At 41.8% G+C, this 24,253-nt stretch overlaps 2 protein-coding genes across 3 annotated transcripts; one reads left to right on the top strand and one right to left on the bottom strand.

Annotated features, from left to right (window-relative positions):
- Positions 1–2,327: 2,327 nt before the first annotated feature.
- On the bottom strand, positions 2,328–8,283 carry GMNN (geminin DNA replication inhibitor). 2 transcript variants are annotated; one of them, XM_085052401.1, is made up of 7 exons: positions 8,190–8,283; positions 7,586–7,650; positions 5,806–5,904; positions 5,358–5,490; positions 4,601–4,683; positions 4,412–4,522; positions 2,328–2,830 (listed from the first exon to the last, which is right to left on the bottom strand). In XM_085052401.1, exons 2-7 carry the CDS (start codon positions 7,640–7,642, stop codon positions 2,627–2,629), a joined length of 687 nt encoding a protein of 228 aa, XP_084908527.1. In that variant the 5' UTR covers positions 7,643–7,650; positions 8,190–8,283; the 3' UTR covers positions 2,328–2,626. The 2 variants fall into 2 exon arrangements, with proteins under 2 accessions (XP_084908527.1, XP_084908528.1); XM_085052402.1 differs by lacking the exon at positions 8,190–8,283 and adding an exon at positions 7,970–8,018.
- An 8,229-nt stretch (positions 8,284–16,512) lies between these two features.
- Positions 16,513–24,204, top strand: C2H6orf62 (chromosome 2 C6orf62 homolog). Its single transcript, XM_085052404.1, has 5 exons — positions 16,513–18,732; positions 20,647–20,823; positions 21,418–21,540; positions 22,278–22,412; positions 22,915–24,204. The coding sequence occupies exons 1-5, from the start codon at positions 18,604–18,606 to the stop codon at positions 23,038–23,040; spliced, it is 690 nt and encodes a 229-aa protein (XP_084908530.1). The 5' UTR covers positions 16,513–18,603; the 3' UTR covers positions 23,041–24,204.
- The last annotated feature ends 49 nt before the right edge of the window (positions 24,205–24,253 follow it).

The following is a 24,253-nucleotide window of genomic DNA, read 5'->3' on the forward strand; positions in this document are numbered from 1 at the left end:
GATGTCAGATGGTTTTAAGAGGACTAATCACAAACAAATCTCTCTATAATTTCTACACAATTTTACAAGCCTTTAGCACATGAACACAAAGTTCCTAGACTTGCTATGTTGCACAGTGCTACTGCATACATGTTCCAAAAAAAGCACTTGGGAATTTTCAAAGCAATAAACTCAACCCTTTTAGAACATTTTTTAAACAGCAATTAATGCAGCATCATAAAGCTGCTGGGAACATTTTCATACATTAATATGTCTGATACAATAGGCACAGAGTGTTTGATCAAGGGTCAATGCATCTGTGACAAAGAGAAAGCCTATATATAGGGTTTATTAGTATGGCACAGTTTGGCTCTCACACCTGGCCTTCTCCTACAGCAAGGCTTTTTTCAGTTTATACAGCAAACTATTCTCTCTGTAACAATTTGCAGTCAATAAAACCATAGTAGTTTTGGTTTAAAGCATTAGGATGAGTGGCACGTGCCTTTTTGATGTAAAAATTTATTCTATTACAGGGGGGCAAATGCTGCAATACATCAGCCTACTTGCAGAACTTGCATGATTTATTTGTACACAAATTATTTAGACACAGACTGCTTCAACAGAAGGATCCAGCTTCTCAAGGGACTGTCACATCTTTTATTTAAGTAAAAAAATAATCCAGAAAAAGCGTAAGATTTAAACATAGTAAGGATTCTTCTCGACCAACCTGAAGAACAACAGATGCAGATAGAGGCAAATCCAGAATGCATGTGCAGTATCTGGGAGTTCTGAGTTCCAGCAACAGCACCTGTACTACAGCAGTTCACAGGGCAGGAGGTGAAATAGTGGCAAAATTGCACTTGCTGTCTCATTTCAGTCTGCTAGTTATCCCACAGTGCTTTCTTCCCTTCTGAACCCTCTGCAAATGCAATATGCCTGTCTAAAAATAAAGCCATCTCTTAAAAAAATACAGTTAATAACAAATAACAAACTAAACTGCAAAAATTACTTATATCAAAATGAAATCTGTTTCCTTATTATTGTTGAACTACTTTGCCAAGAAAGTTGCTTAGAATCTGAAATAGGAGAGGTCTAAGCCACTTGACAAGCATTATCCATTTCTCCTTAACAGAAAACCAAGGCTGCCCTACAAAGCATCTGCCCATCATCCCAGCTTTGTTTTTCCAAGACAGCATCAGTGCAGAATAAAGGACACACCTTTATCACCTTTTCAGCACTGTGATGGAAAGGAGTATGTCTAAGCACCCTGTGGAGCACAAACTGGAAGGTGTAATCTTTAGTTTACAAAGTTCACAAGAAAATGTGATGCCTAATTTTCTAGTTACCATGCCTGAGGTAAAATGGAAGCCAGAAGTATTACCTCCTACAATAGTCCTGACATTTCCTGGATGTCACAACTGAAATCAGTTGTTAAACATCTGTTAACCTATCAACAGCCACAGGGAGTAAGACAAAGTGCCAATCTGATAGCTCCACAGTCAGTCACACATACCCTGAAGCAACCATCTTTGGCAAGGACAGATAGATCCATGAACCAGGATCCTTCTGATCACTTCTGCCTCCCAAAAGCCACTCAGTTTTCAGCTCCTCCCAAGATACCACAACAGCACCATTTTTAAAACCTCTCCTTAGAAGGCATCCTTACAGAACTGCTGAGTGCACTCAGTACTAGAAAACCTGTTTCAAATTTACACTCCTGCCCCATCCCACCCCATGCAGACGCCAGATAAAGTACTCAAGGTTTTAAAGACAGTTTTCTATTCCTGTAAACTCTTCAGAAGGTACCTCGGTAAAAGGGTGTCTCCTCTCTTGGTAAATACCAGAGCAGTACCTTGAAAACGCCTTGAGTTTCCTTTCAGAATACCTCTGAAGTACAGACTGCTTTGTCTCCACCTAGTTTTCAGCACAGCTGCTACTAGGAACAAGAACACATCACCTTCTCTTCATAAGCCAATGAAAGTATTACTAAAAGAAATGGTCTAATACTTCTTACTTAAGCTCTCATTATACAACTTGCAAAACATTTCCTTAGAAGGCAGAGGAAGTTATTTTTAAAAACCTGAAAATCATAAATCTAACTGAACTTTAAATTTTGACTCTTCTTACCCATTACTGACTTTCTGAAGCCTCACCATCAGCACACAAGCTTTTGCTTCTCTCCCACTCTACTCACCAAAAAATTAACTTTGTTCTCCAGAATTCTACAAATCTAAAAAGAGTTACAAACTGCCCAGGCACTGCCCCAAGAAACCTGAAAGCTTCCATCTACAGTTGTCACAATTGATTTAAACCTAGGATTACCAATTCCCCTGTCAATTAAGAGGCTGTTTTAGTAATGCAAAGATTTATTTATCAATTTTCATGTATCATGTCAGACCAACTGATAGGAAAGATATTTACACAACAGTTGAAATACACAGTATTTGTGTTTCATACAAGCAACTACATGCAGCCTGTAGTAAACTTTCCATGCAATATTCAGATACTCCCACTGATACATAATTCCAGTTAAAAATACCAACATCTGTAATGTTCCCACAAGAGTTTCTATACCCGAGGTTTAGAATATCCTTTCAAGAGGAAGTCTGCAATTAAAAGCCACATACATAAGCCTGTTTAAAGGTTGTCATTCCAGCTGCAAATGGCTTGCTTCCTTTGAAGGAAGATCTGATCTATTCTCCCCTAAGCCAGACGATACTTGTGATGGCCCTTCTTCAGAAGCACTGTCTGCCTTGTCTCCACAGTTATGCTCTTCATTTTCCTGTCTGGATTCCTCTAGAGCCAGACTCTCCAGTGTCTCAAGATTGTCAGCTGCTTGCCCAGTTAGCCTCTACAAAGAAACAGAAGACAGTGATTAATATTTTTTCTACTTAAGAGCCAGTGAAATAAGACTCTTCATATTAAATTAAGTAAACTAATTACCTTCATTTGGAGGTTGTTGATATAATCAAAATATTCCTCAGTTACAAAAATCTTAAGACAACTTCAACTCAAATTACTACCTATAACTTGCAGACCCCTTTGCCAACTTGCTTTGTTGACTGTTAAGTTTCCCTTAGGTTCTTCAGTAGGACAGGTTTTATCTCAGGCAACCTAAAATATGGGAAACTGCTTTCCAAGTTAAGTATTTACTATAGTAACATACAGATTTAATTTTAGAAAAGTTACTGTACAACCAATTTACTCCATAGTTTAGTCAGAAATAATGAAGCTACATTAAGTCTAGATGAACTTTAAGACACAGCAGTTTCTAGCACTTGATCAAACTAGAAGTTCCTCACCTAACCTGATCTAAAGAAGATAAACAGGACTGTAAAGAGGCTGGTTTTGAAGCTTCTGGTTGTTTGATGTATCCCATAAGGCTCATTAAAGCCGCAGAAGTGAGCAGCTTACAACTAATAAGTGATCTTAACTGTTGAGAAGCTGTTAGAGAAGTTCCCAACTACATTAGTTCAAGTTCTCAAGTAATATGACTTCTGCCTGTGGGTTTATCACTAACAAGCAGTACTCCCTGAATACCAAAAGATGCTCAAGTGTAGCAAAACAGTAGTCTTTCAAGGCTGATCTAAATAACTGCACTAACTGAAAATTAACTTTATGAAGCTGAATTTTTGATTCATCAAGTTGCTTGCAGTAAACATTTTGTTTCCACCTCCTCTGTCTAGTCATCCCAGAATCATAACATTTGCCAGGCACCCAACTTCATATCCCAGTCACAAGTTTAATCCCTGCAAAAACAGCCTGATAACTAGAACATCAAGGATCCATGGCTATGTATGTATTTATTACAGCTTCAGAGGCTCTTGCAAACAATCCACTCCTGCTAGAGGAGCAATTGAATTAGTGACACAACTACATGTCCCCAAAGAATTATCAAAGGGAGCTGTTAGGAAATTTACAGGTTTTTGCACCCTAGAGACTTCATGCACAGCCCTTTTTAGGCTGTGGAACTGGCAATGCCTTAGCAATCAAAACCTTGACTTTAAAGAGCATATTGCTCCCTCTCAGCACTCATTGTGCCCCTGTTTCAAGCTTAGTTTCTCAAAGGACACACCCAGTAGCCTCACACAACCTATTAAGCATATGAATTTAAGTCATCTCCAAAAAGATCAACTCTTCCTTCCCTTATCACCATCTACAACATGCAAATTCTGTTAAGAGTTCAAGCCCCCTTCAGAAAACATTAATCTTACTATTATCATTACTCCTGTAGGTTCTAAGGTGGAAACACTCATCACCAGGGAGCTTTATGACTCTAGAATTAGAGCAACCCTGCAGGAAACAGGTTAGAGAGCAACTTAAAATGAAGAGTTGTAAATACACAAAACAGAAGTCATGATTCATGATAAATACTTTTGTTGGTTTCTCACTTTTTCATTCTACAAAATTAACTGAAATTTGCTTTAAGTACCTCAATCACAGTGGTCATATAATGCACGTGTTCAGCAAGGGACATGAGCTCTTCATTTTCTTCTTTTAGGCGGGCAATTTCACCATCCTTCTGCTCGATTTCTTTGTGCAACTGATTGCAAATAACAAAGTGTTAGAAGAAGAAGACAACAGCCAGTGAGGAAGCAGTTAGGTATGTTTGAGTAGCTACCTTTTCATTTTCCTGCAGCACTTCATACAGAGCCTTCCTCCTTTCTTCAGCCATTTCTTTCCAATACTGAGATGAAGGACTTCCTGAAGTTAGAGGCTACATTAAGTCTGTGGTAAGACTGACTTCTTGAGAGCACCTTAGGATATCTAACTTGTATTCTATGAGCTGTGACACTAAGAACTCACTCACTATAGTGTTTTCAAAGATTAGCTGTACAACTACAACTAGTGACACAAGCTTACAGGAAACAGCTCCTGCACTGCATGAATGGCTGTACAGAGATTGCCCTCAGGAAGTTGCCTCAAGCATGGCAGCAGGCTCTGTAAGATGGTCACATTTGTAAGTGTTGCTCTGAATGTCCACTTTGTGGAAGACAGAAGTCTTAGTCCCAAGTCACTGTCCACACTGGGCACAATGGCTCTGAGAAACTGTGCACACAACACAGTGCCAGAACAGGCCTTCATTTCAACTTCATTATTAGTCACTTGAAAACTTATAGCCCAACCAAAACAACAAACTACAAGACTCCTTAACACTGCTGCACACAATGGTTTTCAGCTTCTGGTTATCATGAACTCAAACAGTAGACATCTATACTTTATTTAATATAAGAGCTCAGTATCATCAACTCCTGCTAGGCATTAAAAAAAACCCACAAAGCCCTTATTTAATGGCAAAGGAAATATGTTTCAAGTTGTATTCCAACAGCAGCATAGCATTTAAAGTGCAAGAAAACATTTCAGGAATTACCACATACCTTTCATCATGAGATCTGCAGCTTGAATGACATCATTCTCATTTTCTTGCTCCTTGTCCACAGACACCTCAGCTTTACAAGCCTTTGAGGCAAACTTGTTATTCCAGAGTTTCCTTCTGACTGAAGATTTTTTCTGCATAAAACATGGACAGGTTTCAGTTTACAGCAACATCTCAACTTTCACAACAATACAAACTTCTAAGCCTGCTCACTCATAACTGCAAGTAAATCTCTCCAAGTCCTGCTTTCTTCACATTGTAGTTCTAATTTAGACATCTTCCTTAATACCCACAGATTCAAAAAAATAAATGTTTCAAATTTCCCCAAAGAACCCAGAAATTGCTAATTATATTTTTTTCAAATATATTAGTTTTCAGTAAAAAGCTCAAAAGCATTTCACTATGGGTAGAAATAATTCCGTATCTACAGATTATCTTTTAGTTCATACCTCATTTCGTCTGCCAACCAGGCTACCTGCTGCTGAAGGCTGAATCATTTTAAGAGTCTGTCTTGGGGCTGCACTGCATGTAGTATCTGTGAGGTACTTCTGGAAAGACAAATATGGTTCAGTTGCCACTCCTCTTTACATAAACTGAAAATTAGGAATCCATTATGTTTCCATTAAAGCAACACAGTTCATCTTTTCAAGACAAAAAAATTGACAATGTAGCCTACATTAAGGCTTTTGTAAGGAAGGGGATCTAGTTATTTGTAGCAGAGAGATCTTTATCACATGAAGCTGTGATCAATCCCTGCCTCTTAGGAAATATCCTTCATAAAGGAACTTGAGTAGGTGTTATATGGCAGAAATATTCTGACTAGATTTCAAAGGCAGTTACAGTGCAGTGACTTTAGTTGGAACTCTCAAACTTGAGTTTGAGAGCAGCAGTATCAGACTCTTGGGGACAGAGTCTGTCAAAAGTGACTTCAACTCTAAGGATCAGTGGTAAAGGCACATCACTTGAGGCAGTACCTGTGAACATACCATCAAGCAGTGCTCATTTAAATAGCTGTGTTACTTTGATTAACCACTAAAATGGATCACAAGCTTCTTTGCTTCTATCCAGACAGGCTATTGTTTTGTCTAACCAGTATGTTTATCACCCTTCCTATCATGCATAAATACCTCTTTCCTGCATCAAAGCTTTCTGATTGGGTTGGTTACACTGCCACCATGGGATAGCAAACAATGGCAGACAACCAAGCAAGAATAGCCAGGATACAATGCCACAGCAGCGTGAGAAAGTTACCGATTCACACCGTACTTCATACAACAAGGGTTCGCCTTTCCCACGGCAGTTTCTGCCACCAATTACCCTACTGTTCCACTACAGAACAAACATTAACTGCTGTGGGAACAAGAATCACACCGTGTGTCAGACACTGCTGCTGAGGGTTACAGTCAAGTATATTCTGCCAAGAAATTATTGGCCAATATTCAAGTTAACCTACTGAAAGTGCAAAAAGCCACACCAAATAACTTATACCCTAGGACAGTATGGGATCACACTGCCATGTGTATATGTCAGACTTATCAATTGGCAATTTTCATTAACACATGAAGTTTTCATTGCAGTCACTATGCCTCAGGGTATAAGGACTAATATACACAGCAGCCTCTAATATATACAGTATTTGTACCATTCTAAATAGGGCCTAAATGAAAAGATTTACCAAGAATAGGTACAAACCTTAGTAACTTATCTGTTAACGCTTAAAAGCCTAAATTGTTTAAAGCATTTCCACCAATTCCAAGGCAATTATGATTCATGAGAGTGACTTTACAAAGTGAACTGCCCGCTTGAATACTTCAGTGAAAACATGCTCAATACAAGAGAGATATAACTCTTCATAAATTCACACCTATAAAGAACAGACTACAGAACCTACTCTACAACCCCTTAGCAGCCAGACAGATTCAGTAAGCACAGGCATGTAGTCAGGACAAAAAACCCAAACCAACCCTGAAAAATTAAACATAGAGACAGTAAGCTCAGTGTCAAAGTAAAAAGGACTTGCTGAGCAATAGGAAAAAAAGTAGTCATAAGCACATATACCCAAGCAGGACAGCATGTTCCCAAGCCATACCGCCTGCCAGGAGGTTACTCAAGCCAAATGGACATAAGCCAGGTGGAAGCACATTGCAACAGATCCCTTTATATTCCTTCAGTGGACAGAAAAGCTTGTGTCAGACAGAGGCACTAGCTTCAAGGCTTAAAAGTCTATACCTGCAAAGATCCTGACGACTTTTCTGCGGTCAGATTCTGTTTCATTTTGGAATTCATAAGATCAACTGCAATAGAAAAATAATAAAATTAATACAGCATCCGTCTACTACTGAAGCTCGGGGAATACTAGCTAGAGAATATTACAGTTCAGACTATCAGCTCTTATAGCTGCCTTAAGTAGTCGGCCGTGCACGGCGTGGTCAGCAGGCTCCCAGAGCCCCTCTGGAGGCTGCAGCCGAGTCAGGAGCGGTGGGCGCGCCGGGAAGGCCGAGCCCCGTGCCGCCACAGCGCCCACCGCGGGGACGAGCGGCCTTGCCGCAGGGACGGCGAAGGGTACCCCAGGCACAGACCCAGAATGGCTGGGGCAGTGAACAGGACACTCACCCACACGCGTCCCCCTCGCCTTCCCGCTCCCGCCAGCCGAGCCCGCAGCGCCCCTCCCTCCCCGCGCGCCGCCGCGGCCAATGGGGAATAGCGAGGCAGGAGCCCGCCAACACCCAAACGCGGCCAAGGAAGCCCGGTGGCGGCGGCTCAGCCGAGACGCCGAGCAGCCCCTCTCCTCGTTCCTCTCCCTCCGCCCCTCTCCCGCCCCGCTCCCGCTCCCCGCCAGCCGCTCCCTCACGCACCCCCGGCGCGCGCTCACACACCGGACACCCTTTCGCGCCTGGCGCGCGGGGCTATGAGCGGCGCGCTGGATGTCACGTGACCCGGGGCCTCTCTCCCAGCCAATGGCAGGCCGCGCTGCCCCCGCCGCGCGCCACGGCCGGTTGAGGGGGCTGAGGGGGCGCGCGCTGCGGTGTGCTGTCCTTTGGGGTTTGGTTGTTCCTGGGGTTTGTTTTCTTGTTTCACTTATAAAGGAGTTGTGCCGAATCAAATTGAATCACTTCTCCGCTTTATTCTCATCTCTCCTATCTAAACACGGTACAGCCTGCTAAACGGGGAAAGGATTAACAGTGTTAAGCCGCAGTAGCTGCTACACAACAGTGATTTTACGCATGATACAGACTACAGCTCTTATTAATTATGCTAAAGGCGTGCTGTTAAATTTGTTAGAAGCCACTTGACAATTACCTTCTTGCAAATATTTGCACATTTATCTTTTATTTATACTAATAGTATCTTCTGCTGGCTTGTGAATAAACATTTTGTCGAGTTAAGGACACATTCCTTGCAATCAAGGTCTCGTAGAGGAACTATCAACATTTTTCCCAGGCAATATGATGGAGCTATCAGAAATTAGGATAATTACAGAGCGAAGTATTTATTTAACCTGCCATCCTGTCAGTCTCCTGTTTAGAAATAAACTGTATGGCACTTATGAGAATGTTTTTAGTAGAATGTCATGGTCCGATGAAAGCAAGAAAGGCAGAACATAAAAAAAGATGCATTAGGAAATCTTTAAACAAGGATAGGGAAATAAAACTGATCTCTCTTGCATAAACTTGTTCAGTCTCCCATTGACCCATTTAAGTTTTCATTGTCCACAATATCCTTTGGCAAGTACTTCTAGAGCTCAAATAGCCATTGCTCTGAAGAACACCATCCTTTCTTTTTTTTTTCTTTGAACCCGATTCCAATATTGTCACTTGATGTCCCCAGTCCTTGTACTGGAAGGGACAACAAACAACCAGCCCTCGTGTAGGCCACAGTTACACAGACTGTTCTCCCAGGCTTACTTATCCACCCCTGACATGAAAGCTGTTCCATCTTCCTGCTCTTTTGTGAACTGTATGCCTTTTGATTTGGCACTGACATTTCCTGTGGGAAGACTCTGAGATCTTATTCTTGAGTGATGGTCAGTTCAAAGTTTGTCATTCAATGTGTGAAATTAAGATTTTTTTTCTTAAAAAAATTATGCATATTATTTGATATCTATCTACATTGAATTTCATTGTTGTATTGGCCCATCACTCAATTCCATAATGTCCTTCTGCAGTTTTTCAGTCAAGTCCCTTCCTTCCTCTTATCTTGAATACTATAGTGTCAGGAGCAAGATGTCACCTCAGTAAGCTTTGTCTTCTATACAGAAAATTAAAAAACACGAGCAGAAACATCATCTAAATTAATATTGTTCAGTTACACCACTAAAAAAAGTTCATGCTCTTAGGTTAGTTTAATTAGGTTAGATTAGTTTAATTCTTGTTGATTCTGTAAGAAAATCTGGTATTTCCAGGTTTCAAAACACCAGCAGATATACTTAACTGGTTCTATATACACTCAAATCTTACCAGCATTGAATGTCCTTTCAGAAAAATTTCAGTACACGTAGTACCTGTATAAGCACAATATAAAAATTTCCTATTTTCACATTTTGTGTCTTCTTATACAGAAATATAAAAATCCAATAAAAACTACACAAAACAAATTAGAGGCATGCATTGATTTATATCATAAACCATACATAAGAGGCACTGTATGCATTTTATGGCTGCAGTAAAATTCTTGTAAATACTATGTTTTCAAGTGAAACTTTCTCAGAGATTACCTTTTTAAAATGCAGTTTTTATTCATAGAAAGCTTTCAGGTGGATTTACAGTTCAGAAGCACAATAACTCCTTTTGGAGTAGTTGGTAATTGCAAAGGTCTTAGGTAATGGGAGATGGTTCCAATATGAAAGTCCTGTTTGTTTTTCCTTTTAATTTGTTCCTTGCTGGAGGCCTGCAGTCTGGAGGTTTATTACAAAGCTGCCACTCCTTCAATTTATGCAGCTGGAGAACATGTCCTGTTATGAACCACCGTGTTGCAGAGCTCAGTTTCTTCAGTTTGAAGTCAATAAAGAATCCCATCTCTGTCTTAGAAAAAACACTAAGAGTTTATTATTAGAAGCTTATTCATAGCCTTAATTGTGGGAAACCAGTATAATGATAAAGAAATTTAAAAAAGAAACCTAAAAAAAAAAGTGTTCACGTTACTTTACTGTAATAATTCCCCTGTGGCCAAAATTTTAATTTAAATAGGGATTATGGCAAAAATCTGTCAACCCAATGCTGGCAGAATGCATTTTTCTTCAAATTGAGTGCAATATAATGCATTTCAGCTTGTTTATTTTGTAAAAAATAAAACCCTCTGTCATGAATACTTATGACTATTTGCACTTCAAGTGAGCCTAAGCAAACACGCCGAGGTTTCCCATACAGCTCAGCCAATTTGTTAGATTATTCATGGCAGCAGCGAATGTGTACTTTTTAGTGCTTTTGTACTCCTTTGCTGTTGATAAATGTTATCAGTTTTTACAGCAAATGACAACTGAAAAAAAAGCTTCTTGGAGGACTTCATGTGCCCAGGAACATGGGAACAGCTGGGTCTCCAGCAGCCTGGGGGTCCTGTATTGCTTATCTGCCAGTGTGTGGAGACTTCCTAAGCATTGCACAGGGAGAGTCTGGACTTGGCTATCTGAACCAAGTGCTGGCAAAGAGGTATTTCTACTTGACAGCCACACTGTGCCTTTTGTCAAGGCCCTTTTTGTGTTCTGCAAATAATGGTCTAGCTCTGGAGTGCTTAAGAACTCTTTATTTCTACCTGTCACATTAAGTGCAGGTAAACCGTATCGTAATTTTTTAAATTTTGTGTACTATATTATTACATAACTATTATAAATGAGCTCCTATTTGTTAGTATTTACAGTAAGCAACGACTGTAAGTGTTTGGGATGCAGAGGAACACCCTGGAAAGGGCCAGGGGAGCCAGTGCTGTGTTGAGCCTCTGACACACAGGAATGTCTCATCTCAGTCCTGCCCTGGCTGCAACCCTGCAGAGGAAGCCTCGAAGCCTCCTTTGGAATCCCGGGATCAATAAACAACACCTATGGCTCTCAGAGTCCCTCGCTGATGTTCTCTTTGCCCTTCTGTCCAATACTTATTTCAGGGATGAAAGGCCTCCCCGCAGTCCGCCGGGTGACAGTAGGTGGCAGCGTGGCATCACGCTTCCCCTCCCTACCTCTTGTTTTTCTGTCGTGCTTCTTGTGTTGCCAAGAAATTCACGGTTTGTCTTCTTTTCCCTGGGTTAATCAGCATGGAAGGCTGCATGCTAATGAAACGCTGCCCGAAGAAAGGATTGTATACACGGCACAATCCAGGTATAATTCATAATACTAGCTGGGTTTTGATGATGGCCACTGTTAATTATTTAAATCTCTCCAGAGTACACAATTTTCACGTATTAGAACAAAAGATTGTCCTGTGAACAGTAATCCTGAGTGCCTCAGAGGTGAAAAATTAAAAGAAAAATCTGTGTCTCACCTGGTAATTTTTTTCCCCTAGTTAAGTACTGTGTGAGTCACTAAGACATCTCTTAAAACACTGTTAGGTCTTAACCCATAGTTTCAAAAACCCATCATTTATACAAGTGCTTTAAGATTTAAAAATTAAACATGCTCTATAAAGGCTACTAATTAATAATTAGCTAAAGCTACTGTTGACTGCAAGTATTTAGAATATTTTTTACAGACTGAACAAATAAAACAAGTTTTTTCAAATTTTACCCTTATTCTTGCAAGCATCTGCTGAGCAAACTCAAAACCTACATTCTTTAGGACCAATACCTCACATGCCCAAGAACCTATGTCCTATTTTGTGACCACAGCCCCTTGAAACTGGAAGGTGGAACATAAGCAAGTGCAAAATGAAGCTTAATATTGTAGCAACAGCTGTGCCGTGCTGTGCTGGTTTTGCCAAGGGGAGAGTTAATTTTCTTCTGTCCACTACTGTCCATCACAACAAGAGGTGACCAGTGGTGGACAACCCAAGTCTTTCAATAATTCTGTGATTCTAACTGGGTCCATAACACAATATAAGGAATGTTATACACATTCCTTTATTATGTTGTACACTGACATTTCTTTCAACAAAAACATTCCTGTTATGCCTTAGAAACTAATGTTTTCTCTGAAGGCAGAGAAGAGTGAATTAGTATATTCTGAAATATATGAAAGAGTTTTAATTACCACCTAATTTATCTTGTTTGAATTTACAAAGAATACTAAATTATTTTTGTCGGATGCATTAATATTTGGCACTGCATTAATCATAGTTCTGTTTTTGAAGCAGGTAGCTTCAGGGCTGATACTTCTTCTAACATACAATATTTGTCGAATATACAGAAGAAAGATAACAGAATCCATCTCATCTCTTCCTAAATATGTCTGTAACATACATAACAATTTGCAACAATCTATTAAAAACCAATTATTAACTAGAAATTATTAATTTTTAAGTAACTGATTATTAAGCTGGAAATTAAGAGCAGAGGCTTTAGAGTACAATCTTGCCTATGTGCTTATGAGTAAACATGTAATTCTGAAAACAGGAATCAGACTCCTAAACTACAGAAATTTTAGGAAAAAGAAACCCAAAACAACAAGGTGTATCTATAAGGTTATCAACTGTTTTTAATTTACAGAGAAAGCACAAAGCATTATGTAAACAAGTACTTGATTTCACTGAAAACAGTGAGGATATGATAACATGGTGACTAGAAAATACCAGTTTTTCAGAGAAGAAAAGCCAGCAACCATGTATTCTAAACTTTCATTGCTTCTTAAAACTCCATGGCTCACTTTCTCTCTCAAGGACTGTATTTTTGCAACAAGGTCTTTCCTACCTTCACACAGACCATCACCCATGCTAGGGAATTCTGTATTTCTGCAGGATGGCAGCCCAGCTGCTGAGACCTCAGTCCCCACAGGGGTCTGTGTGCACCTGACTCCTCCCAGGGTACACAACTGCAGCTACCTCGGGTCTAGTCTTCCTCACTCAGGGGGAAAGCCTCAAGGGCACCAGCTGATTTGTCTGTGCTGTGCTAACCAAGCAGAAGCTGACCCACTCTGCTGACTGTTTTGTTCAGCCTGGATTTAACGTGCACAAGAAACACTGTTTTTGCTGTGTTAATGGGATTTAAGCCTAAAAAAAGAGAATTATTGCTGCATATAATACTGTAACCTATTTGTAAAGTTTGTTTTGTATAACATGCACATTCTTCTCAGTGATAACACCTATATTGTTTTAAATTAGATTTGAAGAGAGGCAGTCTGTCATTGGATCAAGTGTTGTAATTGCAAAACACACACCCAGCGTTCAGGGCCACAAGCTTCTTATAAATGATGCAACATTGCATAACCAGTGTGAAACATAACAATAATGTGCAATTATCTTGTCAAGAGAATTATGGATCAATAGCATATGAATATTTATTTTGCTAAGTCTTAACTCTCCCTTCACTCAGTAAGAGATGTTACTTTTTAACATATGTTTTAACTAAGATGAGGGTATTTTTGTATCGTATGAGCTTCATCATTGTGCATGATGAAGGAAAAGAAGCACAAATGTATAAAAGTAGGACAAGACTCAGCCATTACTCATGAATTTAATAGTGCAAATATTTCTGCATGTAAATGTATAATAAACATACTTGGTTTGGTTAAAGTACTAATTTGTGTAAATGTTGTCAGGGTACCTTTACTAGCCAATGAGCCAAAAGGAAAGAAAAATCTTCTGTGAGCTTGCTAAAGAAAGGAAGCTGTCTATTTAAGGAGGAGCAGCAGTCTTTACAGAAGGAACCTGGAGTGATTCCAGCTCCCCATCCCTTTCTGAAAGGATTTGAGCAGCCTGAGTTTGCAGAAGACAGGTGGTGGCTCCGTAACGTGTAATACTTTGGTCTTGATTTCCCTTTTCTTTTAAACACACACACCCACACACACCCACACACCTACCTATATGTATATTTCATCTAAGTGTATCTATTTATCTATTCCTCTCCTCATAGCTCTACTAGAAAGCCCCCCAGAAGAAAAACTGCTCTCACGCCAGCACCACATTTGACAAAATTTTTTGGATGCATTCCTCAACCTGGGGCTGGGCAGCTGCCTGATCCCTTGTGACTGCATCCCTACACTCCAAAGGGCAGCTGGAGTTACTGGGCTGGAAGAAAACTCCTTCCTTTCTCCTCCGCAGGTGGGCAAGGCGCCAGTTCCCTCTGCGGCCCTTCTGTGCCGGGGCAATCCCCGCGTCAAGCGGTGCTGCGGAGCCGAGCCTTCTGTGCCGGCACAAAGAGGGTCACAGGCCAAGTGTGAGTCATGCCTTAAAATAGCAGCGGGCACAAGACTGCAGCACAAAATGTCGCACAGGGCAGCGTGGAAAACAAAACTGGGCGAAACTGGCTGGAAGAGTGGTTATCCAAACGCGGCTCTCATTAAGGACAGTCTAACATTGTAGTTGAAAAACTCTGGCATTCTGAAATAGCCACCAAAGTGCAGAACTAATGTAACCCTCCTATTTAGCTGCCTTGCTTTTTACCACAAAAAAAAGGGTTATTTTCCATAGGCATCGCTTAGTAGGAGTGAACAGCAATCTCTGAGTAGGTAAAAATTACCTGTTTCTGCTCTGTTCCTGTTCAAACAACAGAGCAATGTTCTGGGCAAAGCCCGCGTCAGGGAAGGCAAGAAGAGTGTTGGCATCAGAGGGTCTGACTATCACCGGGGGAAGATAATGAGGTCCAAGGGGCTGCAACGCAGCTCCTGCTGACAAGACTGGCAGGAGAGAAGTGTCCGAGGGAAAGTATGTAGAGGAAGGGTGTGCCAAAGGAAAATAACTTATTTGAGGGCCAGGAGAGAACAGAAGGGATCAGCAGGGACAAGTAGGAGACTGGGGGAACAAAGACTGAAATATGGAGTTACTGGAAAGTGCCATCGTCGTGCTGCATGGGCTTTGAAACGCGATCAAGTGAGAGAGACGGTGCCCGCACTTGTCTTCTGCCTGTAATCTGTAATATCGCTGCTGTTCCGGTGAGTCACAGGCGCCAGCTTCCCGGCAAAGGTGGGAGAGATGCATTCACCCACCCTTGGCAGCCTGCGCCTTGCCACAGCACAAACCAGCAGGTCACCATCTCGGCTCCCCGGTGCGAACCTCCACGGCCGGGCGCTTCGGGAGCAGCCCCGCTGCGGGGGATGTTGGACGGCGAGGTTTCCTGGCACGCCCGAGGCCAGGCGCAGGGCTGGCCCGCAACGCCCGGACCTGGTGCTGAGAGAGCAATGCTTCCTGCTCGCCCTGGGCCTTCCCGCAGGGAGAGCGCTTCAGAGCAGGCTCTGTCCCTGCTTCGCTTCCATGCCCTTCCTCCTTCCTTCCACACAACGGGAAGGGAAGGAGGCACAACCCTGTCCTTGCAGTACAGAAATAAAACCGCTTACTGCCCTCCGAGGATTAGTGTTTGTGTCTCTGGAACAGCAATTACTTATTTACAAAACTTAGCCAACCTCCTCGGGAAGCGCTGCGACCACGGAGGAGCACGGACTGTCACACTGGCTGCTGTGGCGAGATTAGTGCCACAGACCAGCCCCTCGCCATGTCAGCTTTGAATACATGTTGGACTTTAATTGTTGTTTTATTTACAGTATTACTTCGCATACACAGGACGGGCTGAATACAAACCCCAGCGGACCAGACTACACAAAATATGCCACTACAACACTTGTTTACTGGTAACATCACCACGCTTAAGGCTGAAACAAGTTCAAGTATTCCCGTAAGGTGACGGAATTTGGGAAAGAGGCGTTTGTCGGAGAGGGAGAGAGGGAGGGAGGGGCGGGCGACGTTCCCTCCCTCCCCTTTGCCTCGCCCCCCCAGAGCGGTGTTGAGCAGCCCCATCCGGGTCCTTGTCCCGCGGACACCACGCGGGCCGGGCGGGCGGTTACACGAGGCTTGACCAGGGCGGGGGGGAGAAGGGAAAGAAAGAGCGGAGCAGGGCGGATTCCTGACGCGGTGAGGGTGCGGAGACGTCCCAAGCAGCTGTTGTAGTCTCCTTGCTGCCATTTCCGACAAGGCGTGTCCGCGGTGGTTACCGAGGCTGAGCTCTACTGCCTGGACCACAGCAGCCGCCACACCCCCGGCGGTGCCAGCACTTGGTACGCGCCGGCTGTGAGGATAGGGCGGCGTCTGTGTGACTCAGGCGCTGCCATTTTGAGGGGTTGGTGGTGGCTGCGCAGCTCTGCTCCGCGCTCGCTCCGTGCCGAGGCAGAGGCGCTCCTTCTCTCTCCTGCCCGCTCCTGCCGTCGCCCTCGAGGACGTCCCGGGACCGCCTGGGCGAAAAGCGGCTCTCCTCAGCCCTTTCATCATTCTTTCCGGCCGTCCCGGTCCTCCTTCGCCGCCGCTCCGGGATCTCTATGCCCGCCGCCTTCCTCCGTAGGACCCGCTAGCGCAGGGACAGCGTCCTCCTCCTCTTCCTCCTCCTTCCGCCGCCGCCGTCGTCGCCTCTTCCTCCTCCTCCTCTCTCCGCCACCATTTCCCCACTCCCCGGCCCCGGGGCGCTGAGCTAGACTATGGGGACCAGGTCGGGGCCGAGCAGCGGCAGAGCGGGCGGCCCGGTCACCGTGTCCCCTGCGGCAGGGATGGGGGGGCTCCGCGGCTTCGTGGCTTTATCTTGACATGGCTCCTCTCCGTGCTGCCAGCACCACCGCCACCTCCTCCTCCACTGCTCCTCCTGCGCCCGCCGGCTGCGGGTAGCGAGCGGGCCACGGTCCCGGGCTCTCGTCGGAGCCTCTCAGTCTCTTGCTTAATTGGGGGGAAGCTTTGGGAGGGGTTCCTTTTTTTTTGTTTGTTTTTGTTTTCAGTTGTTTTTTTCCCTTTCTCTCCAGATAGAGAAGGGGGAGGAATACTTTCTCTCCCTCGTCTTCTTAACCTGGTCCGACGAATTTGCTAACCTAAAAACTTTTTAACCCCGATTAATCAAACACCTGGGGAAAGGGAAAAAAATGTCTGGAGAGAGCAAGAAAATAACCTGATAATTGGGGATTTGCTTTTTTTCGGGGGAGGGTGTTTTAGAGGTTTCAAATTGCAACCTAGATTGCAATTAATAATAATAAAAAAAAACCTCGCAAAGATTCTGTCACCGAAAAGCAGGAGCAAAACACACTCCATGTTTTCCGAGTCGTGGCCATGAAGTGAGAGGGGAGAGAGGCGGTGCTGCTGAGGGTGTCCCGCTGCCCCGGGCGCGGCCGCCCTGCGTGCAGAGAGAAGCCGAAGGGAAAGCCAAGAGCGCCGTCCATGCACAGCCTCGGCTGACAGTGCTCGCAGCAGCAGAGAGAGAGGGAAGGATCCCCGGGGGATCAGCAGCCCAGGGAGTGTATGAGGTGTCGGGGGATGTAGGGCTCTCCCACCGGTAAGGAGCCCAGCTTTGGGGCACTGATTCAGGTTTAGTCTCTCGGTGAGGTACTACTGTCCTATGAACCCCTGTCCGCCCCTTGTCAGTGGCCATCATGATCCCTCTCCTCTTTGGCAGCAGTAGCCTCAGGGCAATGATGAGCAGGATGAAGTTAGAAATGACTCCGCTGTCTTTTCTCTTTGCTCCCCTGCAAACCAGCGCTGTGTTGTCTGTAGTTGATTTCGTTGTTGTTGGCGGCAGAGAAATGTCATACTTCCCGGGTTGTGCACTCCTCCTTTGCACCCTTTTCTCTGCTCTCCACCAAGTGTAATAATTCTAAAGAAAAAGACAGGCAACATAGCAATAGTGGAAGGCTGAGAATAATTATCAGTAGAGTCATGGATCTGGCTGGGGTAAAACGCAGTTTGTAATTTCAGCTTCGGTTTTTTTTTTTTGTAAGCAGAGCAAAAGTACCCCCCCATGGATTGGGCTTGTGCCAGTTGCTTTTTATTGTACACATAAATTGTGATAAGATTTGTTTGGGGTTTGTTTTCTTTTTTTTTTGTCTTCATTGTTTCCCACTTATTCCTGCGGCTAAACTGCTCAAATTTTTCTCTTCAAAATTCTTTTTTTTTTTTTTCTTGATTTATTGTCAAATCTCTTGTCCAGCCATGGCTGGGCAACTACTTTCTTTGTTTCTTGACCCCTCCAATACGACATTCTCGTAAAATATTGCCTGAGGTACGGTTTTGGGTTACATTAGCGTTTGATCTATTCAGTCGTATTAGCAGGAATCAAACGACTTGTTTCGGTTGTACTTAAGTCTTACGAAAAGGTGCCCATAGTTTAGCGACAGTTTCCAAAGGCTTTAGTACCACCTGTATTACAAAATGGGGGACCCAAACTCCCGGAAGAAACAAGCTCTGAACAGACTTCGTGCTCAGCTTAGAAAGAAAAAAGAATCTTTAGCTGACCAGTTTGACTACAAGATGTACATTGCCTTTGTGTTCAAAGACAAGGTAATTTGATTTTAAAGTGTCTCTGTGTTGTCTGTTGCATGTAAAGTGTTCCGTGCAAAGTCTTGCTGCCTGATTGTATCAAATATTTTATCATTAATAGAGTCCATTGACTTATTTTTTTTTTAATCGCTAGTTGCTATAATACTTACTTCGTTCATGTTTGTCGTTTTGTTCTTTGTAATTTTATAATGTAGAGGGTTCCAGTGCCTCATTAAATGGTTACGTGGGAACCTCTGTGTTGGGTAAATATTTTTCTAAGTTAACACTGTAACTCCTCAAGCCTAATTGGGGTTTGACCTGCTCAACTGCTGGCTGTGCACAGTTGAGCTGTGAAGGGAATCTGTCTGAGGCATTTGCCGAGTGTGTTTATCTGATGAAAGCAGAAGGGAAGACCTGGCAGTTGAAGGGAGGAGTCACAAAATGTGAAGTGGAAATGGCCCAAGTGCACAGGCACATGTGGAGCTGCTGCTGCCGTTTTGAAAGGGAGAGGGGAGGGCAAAGAGGAAATGTTCATTTGCTTGGCTGCCTCCTTTGCTGCTGGATGCTGCACATCTGGATGGGGAGCTGGGTCTCTCTAAAGCCAGCTATAGACCCGCAGTTGTGGGAGAGTTTTTATCCACAGAATGTTAAGAAAAGTAGGTTCTTAGAGGAAGTGAATGTGCTGAACAAATGATGAGGAAGTGAAGATAGAAGCAAATCGCAACAGAGTACATAATGCACAAAATGCACATAGAGGAGTACTGAAATTGTTTAATCCCCTGAAATGTATAGTTTTTGCATTAGGTGTAATAATTAGGTGTAATAATTAGGTGTAATAATTAGGTGTTTTTAATGAAGACTCTTCCTTGAAAAACTTTTAAAAGCTTCTTTAAAATTCCTAAGTTCAGTTTGTTTTTGTTTGTCAGTTCTAGTGCAAGCAGAGATGGATATATTAGGATATAATTTCTGGGTACTGTGTCATGGCAACATAGATATGCATGTTTAAGCAATGGCAGCAGTTAGATTTTCTTAGATGACACAGCTTTAACTCTTTCAGTTGGACATTGATACTGTTTGGTTGCTTTGTAGAAATTCATTGCAAATGCCTGTTTTAAATCCTATTATATTTGCTTATATCACGGTGAATCGAAGATGTCCATCCCATACCAGTTTGCTTAAAGTAGAAGTTTAGCTCAAGTTAGGTTGGTCAGCAAATAGTTGCCTGCTGTCTGTCTTCTGACGGGGGGGCAAGGGAACTGGTTGCATTATTTGGTAAAATATAGTTTGTCTCTTAAGTAGGTCAAGACTTCTAATGAGCTGTGACAAAGCTGTTAGAAAGAGACTTTAAATGATTTTACATTGTCATAATGTTTTAGCCTTGCTTGAGAGACGCTGAAATATTTGTAGTGAGTATAAAAGTTATGTAGCAAATTAAAATAGTCCTCCTTTGAGAAGATCATAGCTTACTTTAGATGGGATCTCAATCACCTGCTGTCACCAGATGTGGCATTGAAAGATTTCACCTTTCATAAAAGGCCAACTCTAAAAAATTGAAAAGGGTAAAAAAGGTATTATTTGATTGGCAGAGAGAAGCTTGCAGAGGCTCTTGGTCATCCCAAAGTCATGTACTCTACTTGAAGAAGAGGCAATTCTGTTAATGTTTAGATAGAATTGTAGTATTTTCAAGATTGATATGTAAATCTGCATTTTTGGAGACTACAAAAACATGTTCAACTTTTATAAAAGTTGCTGGTCTGATTATGTTTAATTCATAAACTTTAGCATGTAAATTTTAGTGTGGTTTGTATCAAAGTCCTAGCCTGTGGGATGTGTATTTTACACATTTACACGGAAAATTACAAATCCTGAAATAAACTATTACCTGTCGTTTCCTAGAAAGGATTGTAATCTTAATGTAATCTGTGCTTTCTTTAGAAGAAAAAGTCAGCGCTTTTTGAAGTGTCTGAAGTGATACCAGTCATGACCAATAACTATGAAGAAAATATCCTGAAAGGTGTGCGGGATTCCAGCTATTCTTTGGAAAGTTCCTTAGAGCTTCTGGAGAAGGATGTAGTACAGCTCCATGCACCCCGCTACCAGTCTATGCGCAGGGTAAGGCTTCTTTTCACACTTGCTGAATTACGCTTTTTCAACACTTGGCTTTTCCTCATGAATCTTAATGCTGCTAATCCTGCCTTTTTTTTTTTTTTCATTTTCTCAACTCATTTGCTGCACAGTGGCTCTGCTAACCCGTGTTTATGGCGTCTAGTATGAAGGGTAGCAGTGGGTTAATAACAGTTCTGAAACTGTTTAAATATATCGTTCTTAAGCTTTACCTTGCATTTGTCTCATTCAGCGCTACACCTTGGGAATCGTATCTTCTTGCCGTCTTTGTCCTTTAGAAGGCATGTGTTAATAATTCTTGGAACAACTCTTGCTGTACAACTAAGTGATTTTGCTTTATGAATATTGGAAGACAGTCTTTGCTAATGTTTTCCTAAAGTTGTAGTTTATGTTAAGTGTCTACTGATACTAAAATTCAGCAAAGCAAGGAAGACTTCAGTTGTGTTATGAGTAATAGAAATGGAAAGTCAAACAAATTTTGTATAAGTATCACTTCTAAAGTATGTGCCTGTATAGACAAGTTGCTTATCTGTGTCTTTGGCTACTGGAGGGAATGTAAATACAGAACTTTACTGCTCACAGGATGTGATCGGCTGTACCCAGGAGATGGACTTCATTCTGTGGCCTCGGAATGATATTGAGAAGATAGTCTGTCTCCTGTTTTCTCGGTGGAAGGGATCTGATGAACCCTTTAGGCCTGTTCAGGTATTTGGTTTTGGGTTTTGACTTCAATAAATAACCTACTCCTGGAGGGAATGTTCTCCTTAACCAATCAGTTGGTAAGATACGAGTTCTGTGGATATTAGAAAAATACGCTGTCTGGTTTTATTAAGAAAGCAGTCAGTGTTTTGAATGCCGAATTCTGCCTCCTGTCTTTATGCAGTGTTGCATTAGCCCTTCCAAAATGTAAGTTTCCAAAGGGCCTTTGCAAATGGCATGTATGTATAAATGCATACAGTGTGTTTGTATTTGTAGAAGTGGATTAGATGTGCCTCTTAGTACAAATGAATCTTTGTCTAAATGTGATGGTGGTGTTAAGGTTCTGTCAGTATTCCAAATTGCTTTATTTGGTTAGATGGACGAGTGAGATGGATGGAACCTTAGCATTATAATTTTGCCTAGAAATTGTTGCACAGGGATCTTCTGCCACAGGAAGGTAAATAGGATTTTATATATGCTGCAGGTAAAGTTGTACCTTTGAGTTGTTAATATGTCATTGCAATGGCTAATGTCTGTGTTGGCAGAATGAAATTAGGGGATTCTTTAAATTGTGTCAAGACTCTTGTGCGTCACTGCCATGGTCCCCAGTTTCTGCTTTTGAGAATAAATCAGAAAAGAAAACAAGAAAAGTGGTTGTAAACCCCCAGATTGAAGGAAATTAGTGGGTTACTTGTGAGCTTTATCTTAATAAATATTTTATTCCCCTCCCTCCCACGATGTAGGCCAAGTTTGAATTTCATCATGGTGACTATGAAAAACAGTTTCTGCATGTTCTGAGCCGAAAGGACAAGACTGGAATCGTTATCAACAACCCTAACCAGTCAGTGTTTCTCTTCATTGACAGACAGCACTTACAGGTAAACTTCTTTTGTCCTCGTTTTAACAAGTGTGTTTTAATCATACAAAGCTTTTTCTTCTAGGGAACATCAGTGGTTTTGCTGTGAGGTACTCAAGTAGGAAAGCTGATCATGTATTTGTGATTGCATTTTGGCAGTTTCAGAGGAAATTTATGCTATAAACAGGATTAACACATGCAAAAACTAACTATGGGCCACACATGTGTTTGCATAGAATTAATGTTCTTGTATTAAAAATTAAATAACTTCTAAAATAGGCCTGACAGTGTTTAGGAAAATCAAAATATTGGTTTGGTTTGGGTGACAATACAGAAATAATTCAAGTGAAGAGTGAACAAAATAGTGAAAACATTCTATGCATTAATGTTTGCAGACTAATTTTAAGTTCAGGCTGTTTATATGTATGAAACAGTGAATTTTAAATGTCTGGGGGGGTCTGCCTATTAGTCCTGACTTAACTTCTAGGCTTAATACCTTTTCTTTGGTTTTTTTTTGCCTCTAGACTCCAAAAAACAAAGCTACAATCTTCAAGTTATGCAGCATCTGCCTGTACCTGCCACAGGAGCAGCTCACTCACTGGACGGTTGGTACCATAGAGGATCACCTCTGTCCTTACATGCCAGAGTAAGGTACTGGCCAGCAAAATGGGGAAGATCACAGAATGCAGCAGTGGATTTTCACTTTCCTCACCACTTTATTCTTTCAGAATTTAGAAGAAAATGGACTCATGTTCAGAACACTATACATTGTGAAACTTGATCATCCTGGATTTTTTTAATCATTTGTATCTCAGAACTTTGCAATTTTTTTTTAGATGTTTTCTGCATGGACCTTGTGAAAGAGAGGATGCTCTGCACACTTCTGCACTGCATCAGCATCTTATTAAAATGTGAAATGAAGGGACTGTACATTGAAACAAATGTATCTGAAAGCACAAGGTGATCATTTGTGGTGGTGTTCCCATTTGTGCTGGTCATGCCCCCTAACATCTCTAATGTTAACCATCAGTATTTTGAGGGTGAGAAGTGAATGTAACGGGTATAAAAGCTTTATAGCTTTGCTGTTAATGATTGTATCGAAGAGCACTATCATTCATTCTAATGAACGAAGAAGTGGCTATTACAATAGGAAGTAAATGTGGGAAAGAAGTCTTTCTTTAAAAAAAAAAAAGCATCTCATTTAATGTACAGGCATTTTTTGCCTCTTTTATTTTGCTGGGCCATGTCTAAGTTTACTGGCACTTTTGTTTTGGATCTCTTTCCCCAAGTTGCTGTATAACTGTATGAAGCTATTCTTTTGAGTTGGATGCGTTTATACAGATGAGGCAGACTTGGAGTCTGAAGTTGCTAAAGCAGCTCAAAGGTAAAATAATAGCTGCAGAAACAATGTTGGTAGAGGATTATTTTTTCTTGAGAGTTGAGACTTGTAAACTTGCAGGTGACTGTGCAAATACTGGTTTCTAAAACATTTCTTATGGAAAACCCATCGAGGTTTTTGGTTTTTTTTTTTTTCTTTTGAAATAGACATTATAAACCAATGTAAAATAGTGTTTGAAGTGTGAAAAGTTTGGTTCTGACAGAACATTTTAAGATTGTGCAATGATAAAAGGAAGACTACTGTATAGTTTTGATGACAAAGAAGGCTCTGCTTAAGGGTTGAGTACTTTACTGGAGTAAAACTGCATAAGCCTACTCCCTTTGGATAAAACTAGTGCTTACCTGTTTAAAACTTGTATTTAGCTTTTGTTTGGAATTGGAAGAAATTGGAAATTAAATAAATTAGGTGAAATATGGCTGGTTTTATTTATGGAAATCCTATCAATTGAATTTTAGTAGCATCTT

This window comes from Lichenostomus cassidix, chromosome 2, assembly GCF_008360975.1.
Source record: "Lichenostomus cassidix isolate B80296 chromosome 2, HeHo_3.0, whole genome shotgun sequence".
Classification (NCBI taxonomy): domain Eukaryota; kingdom Metazoa; phylum Chordata; class Aves; order Passeriformes; family Meliphagidae; genus Lichenostomus; species Lichenostomus cassidix.

Bases quoted from the DNA above. Each gene is read 5' to 3' on its own strand.
- GMNN (XM_085052401.1), bottom strand. From the start codon at position 7,642: ATGAATTCCAAAATGAAACAGAATCTGACCGCAGAAAAGTCGTCAGGA. The intron at 5,905-7,585 runs GTATAGACTTTT...TTGTCTTTCCAG, and splicing joins AGTCGTCAGGATCTTTGCAG to AAGTACCTCACAGATACTAC. The intron at 5,491-5,805 runs GTATGAACTAAA...TGTTTTATGCAG, and splicing joins TGGTTGGCAGACGAAATGAG to AAAAAATCTTCAGTCAGAAG.
- C2H6orf62 (XM_085052404.1), top strand. From the start codon at position 18,604: ATGGGGGACCCAAACTCCCGGAAGAAACAAGCTCTGAACAGACTTCGT. The intron at 20,824-21,417 runs GTAAGGCTTCTT...TACTGCTCACAG, and splicing joins GCTACCAGTCTATGCGCAGG to GATGTGATCGGCTGTACCCA. The intron at 21,541-22,277 runs GTATTTGGTTTT...CCCACGATGTAG, and splicing joins AACCCTTTAGGCCTGTTCAG to GCCAAGTTTGAATTTCATCA.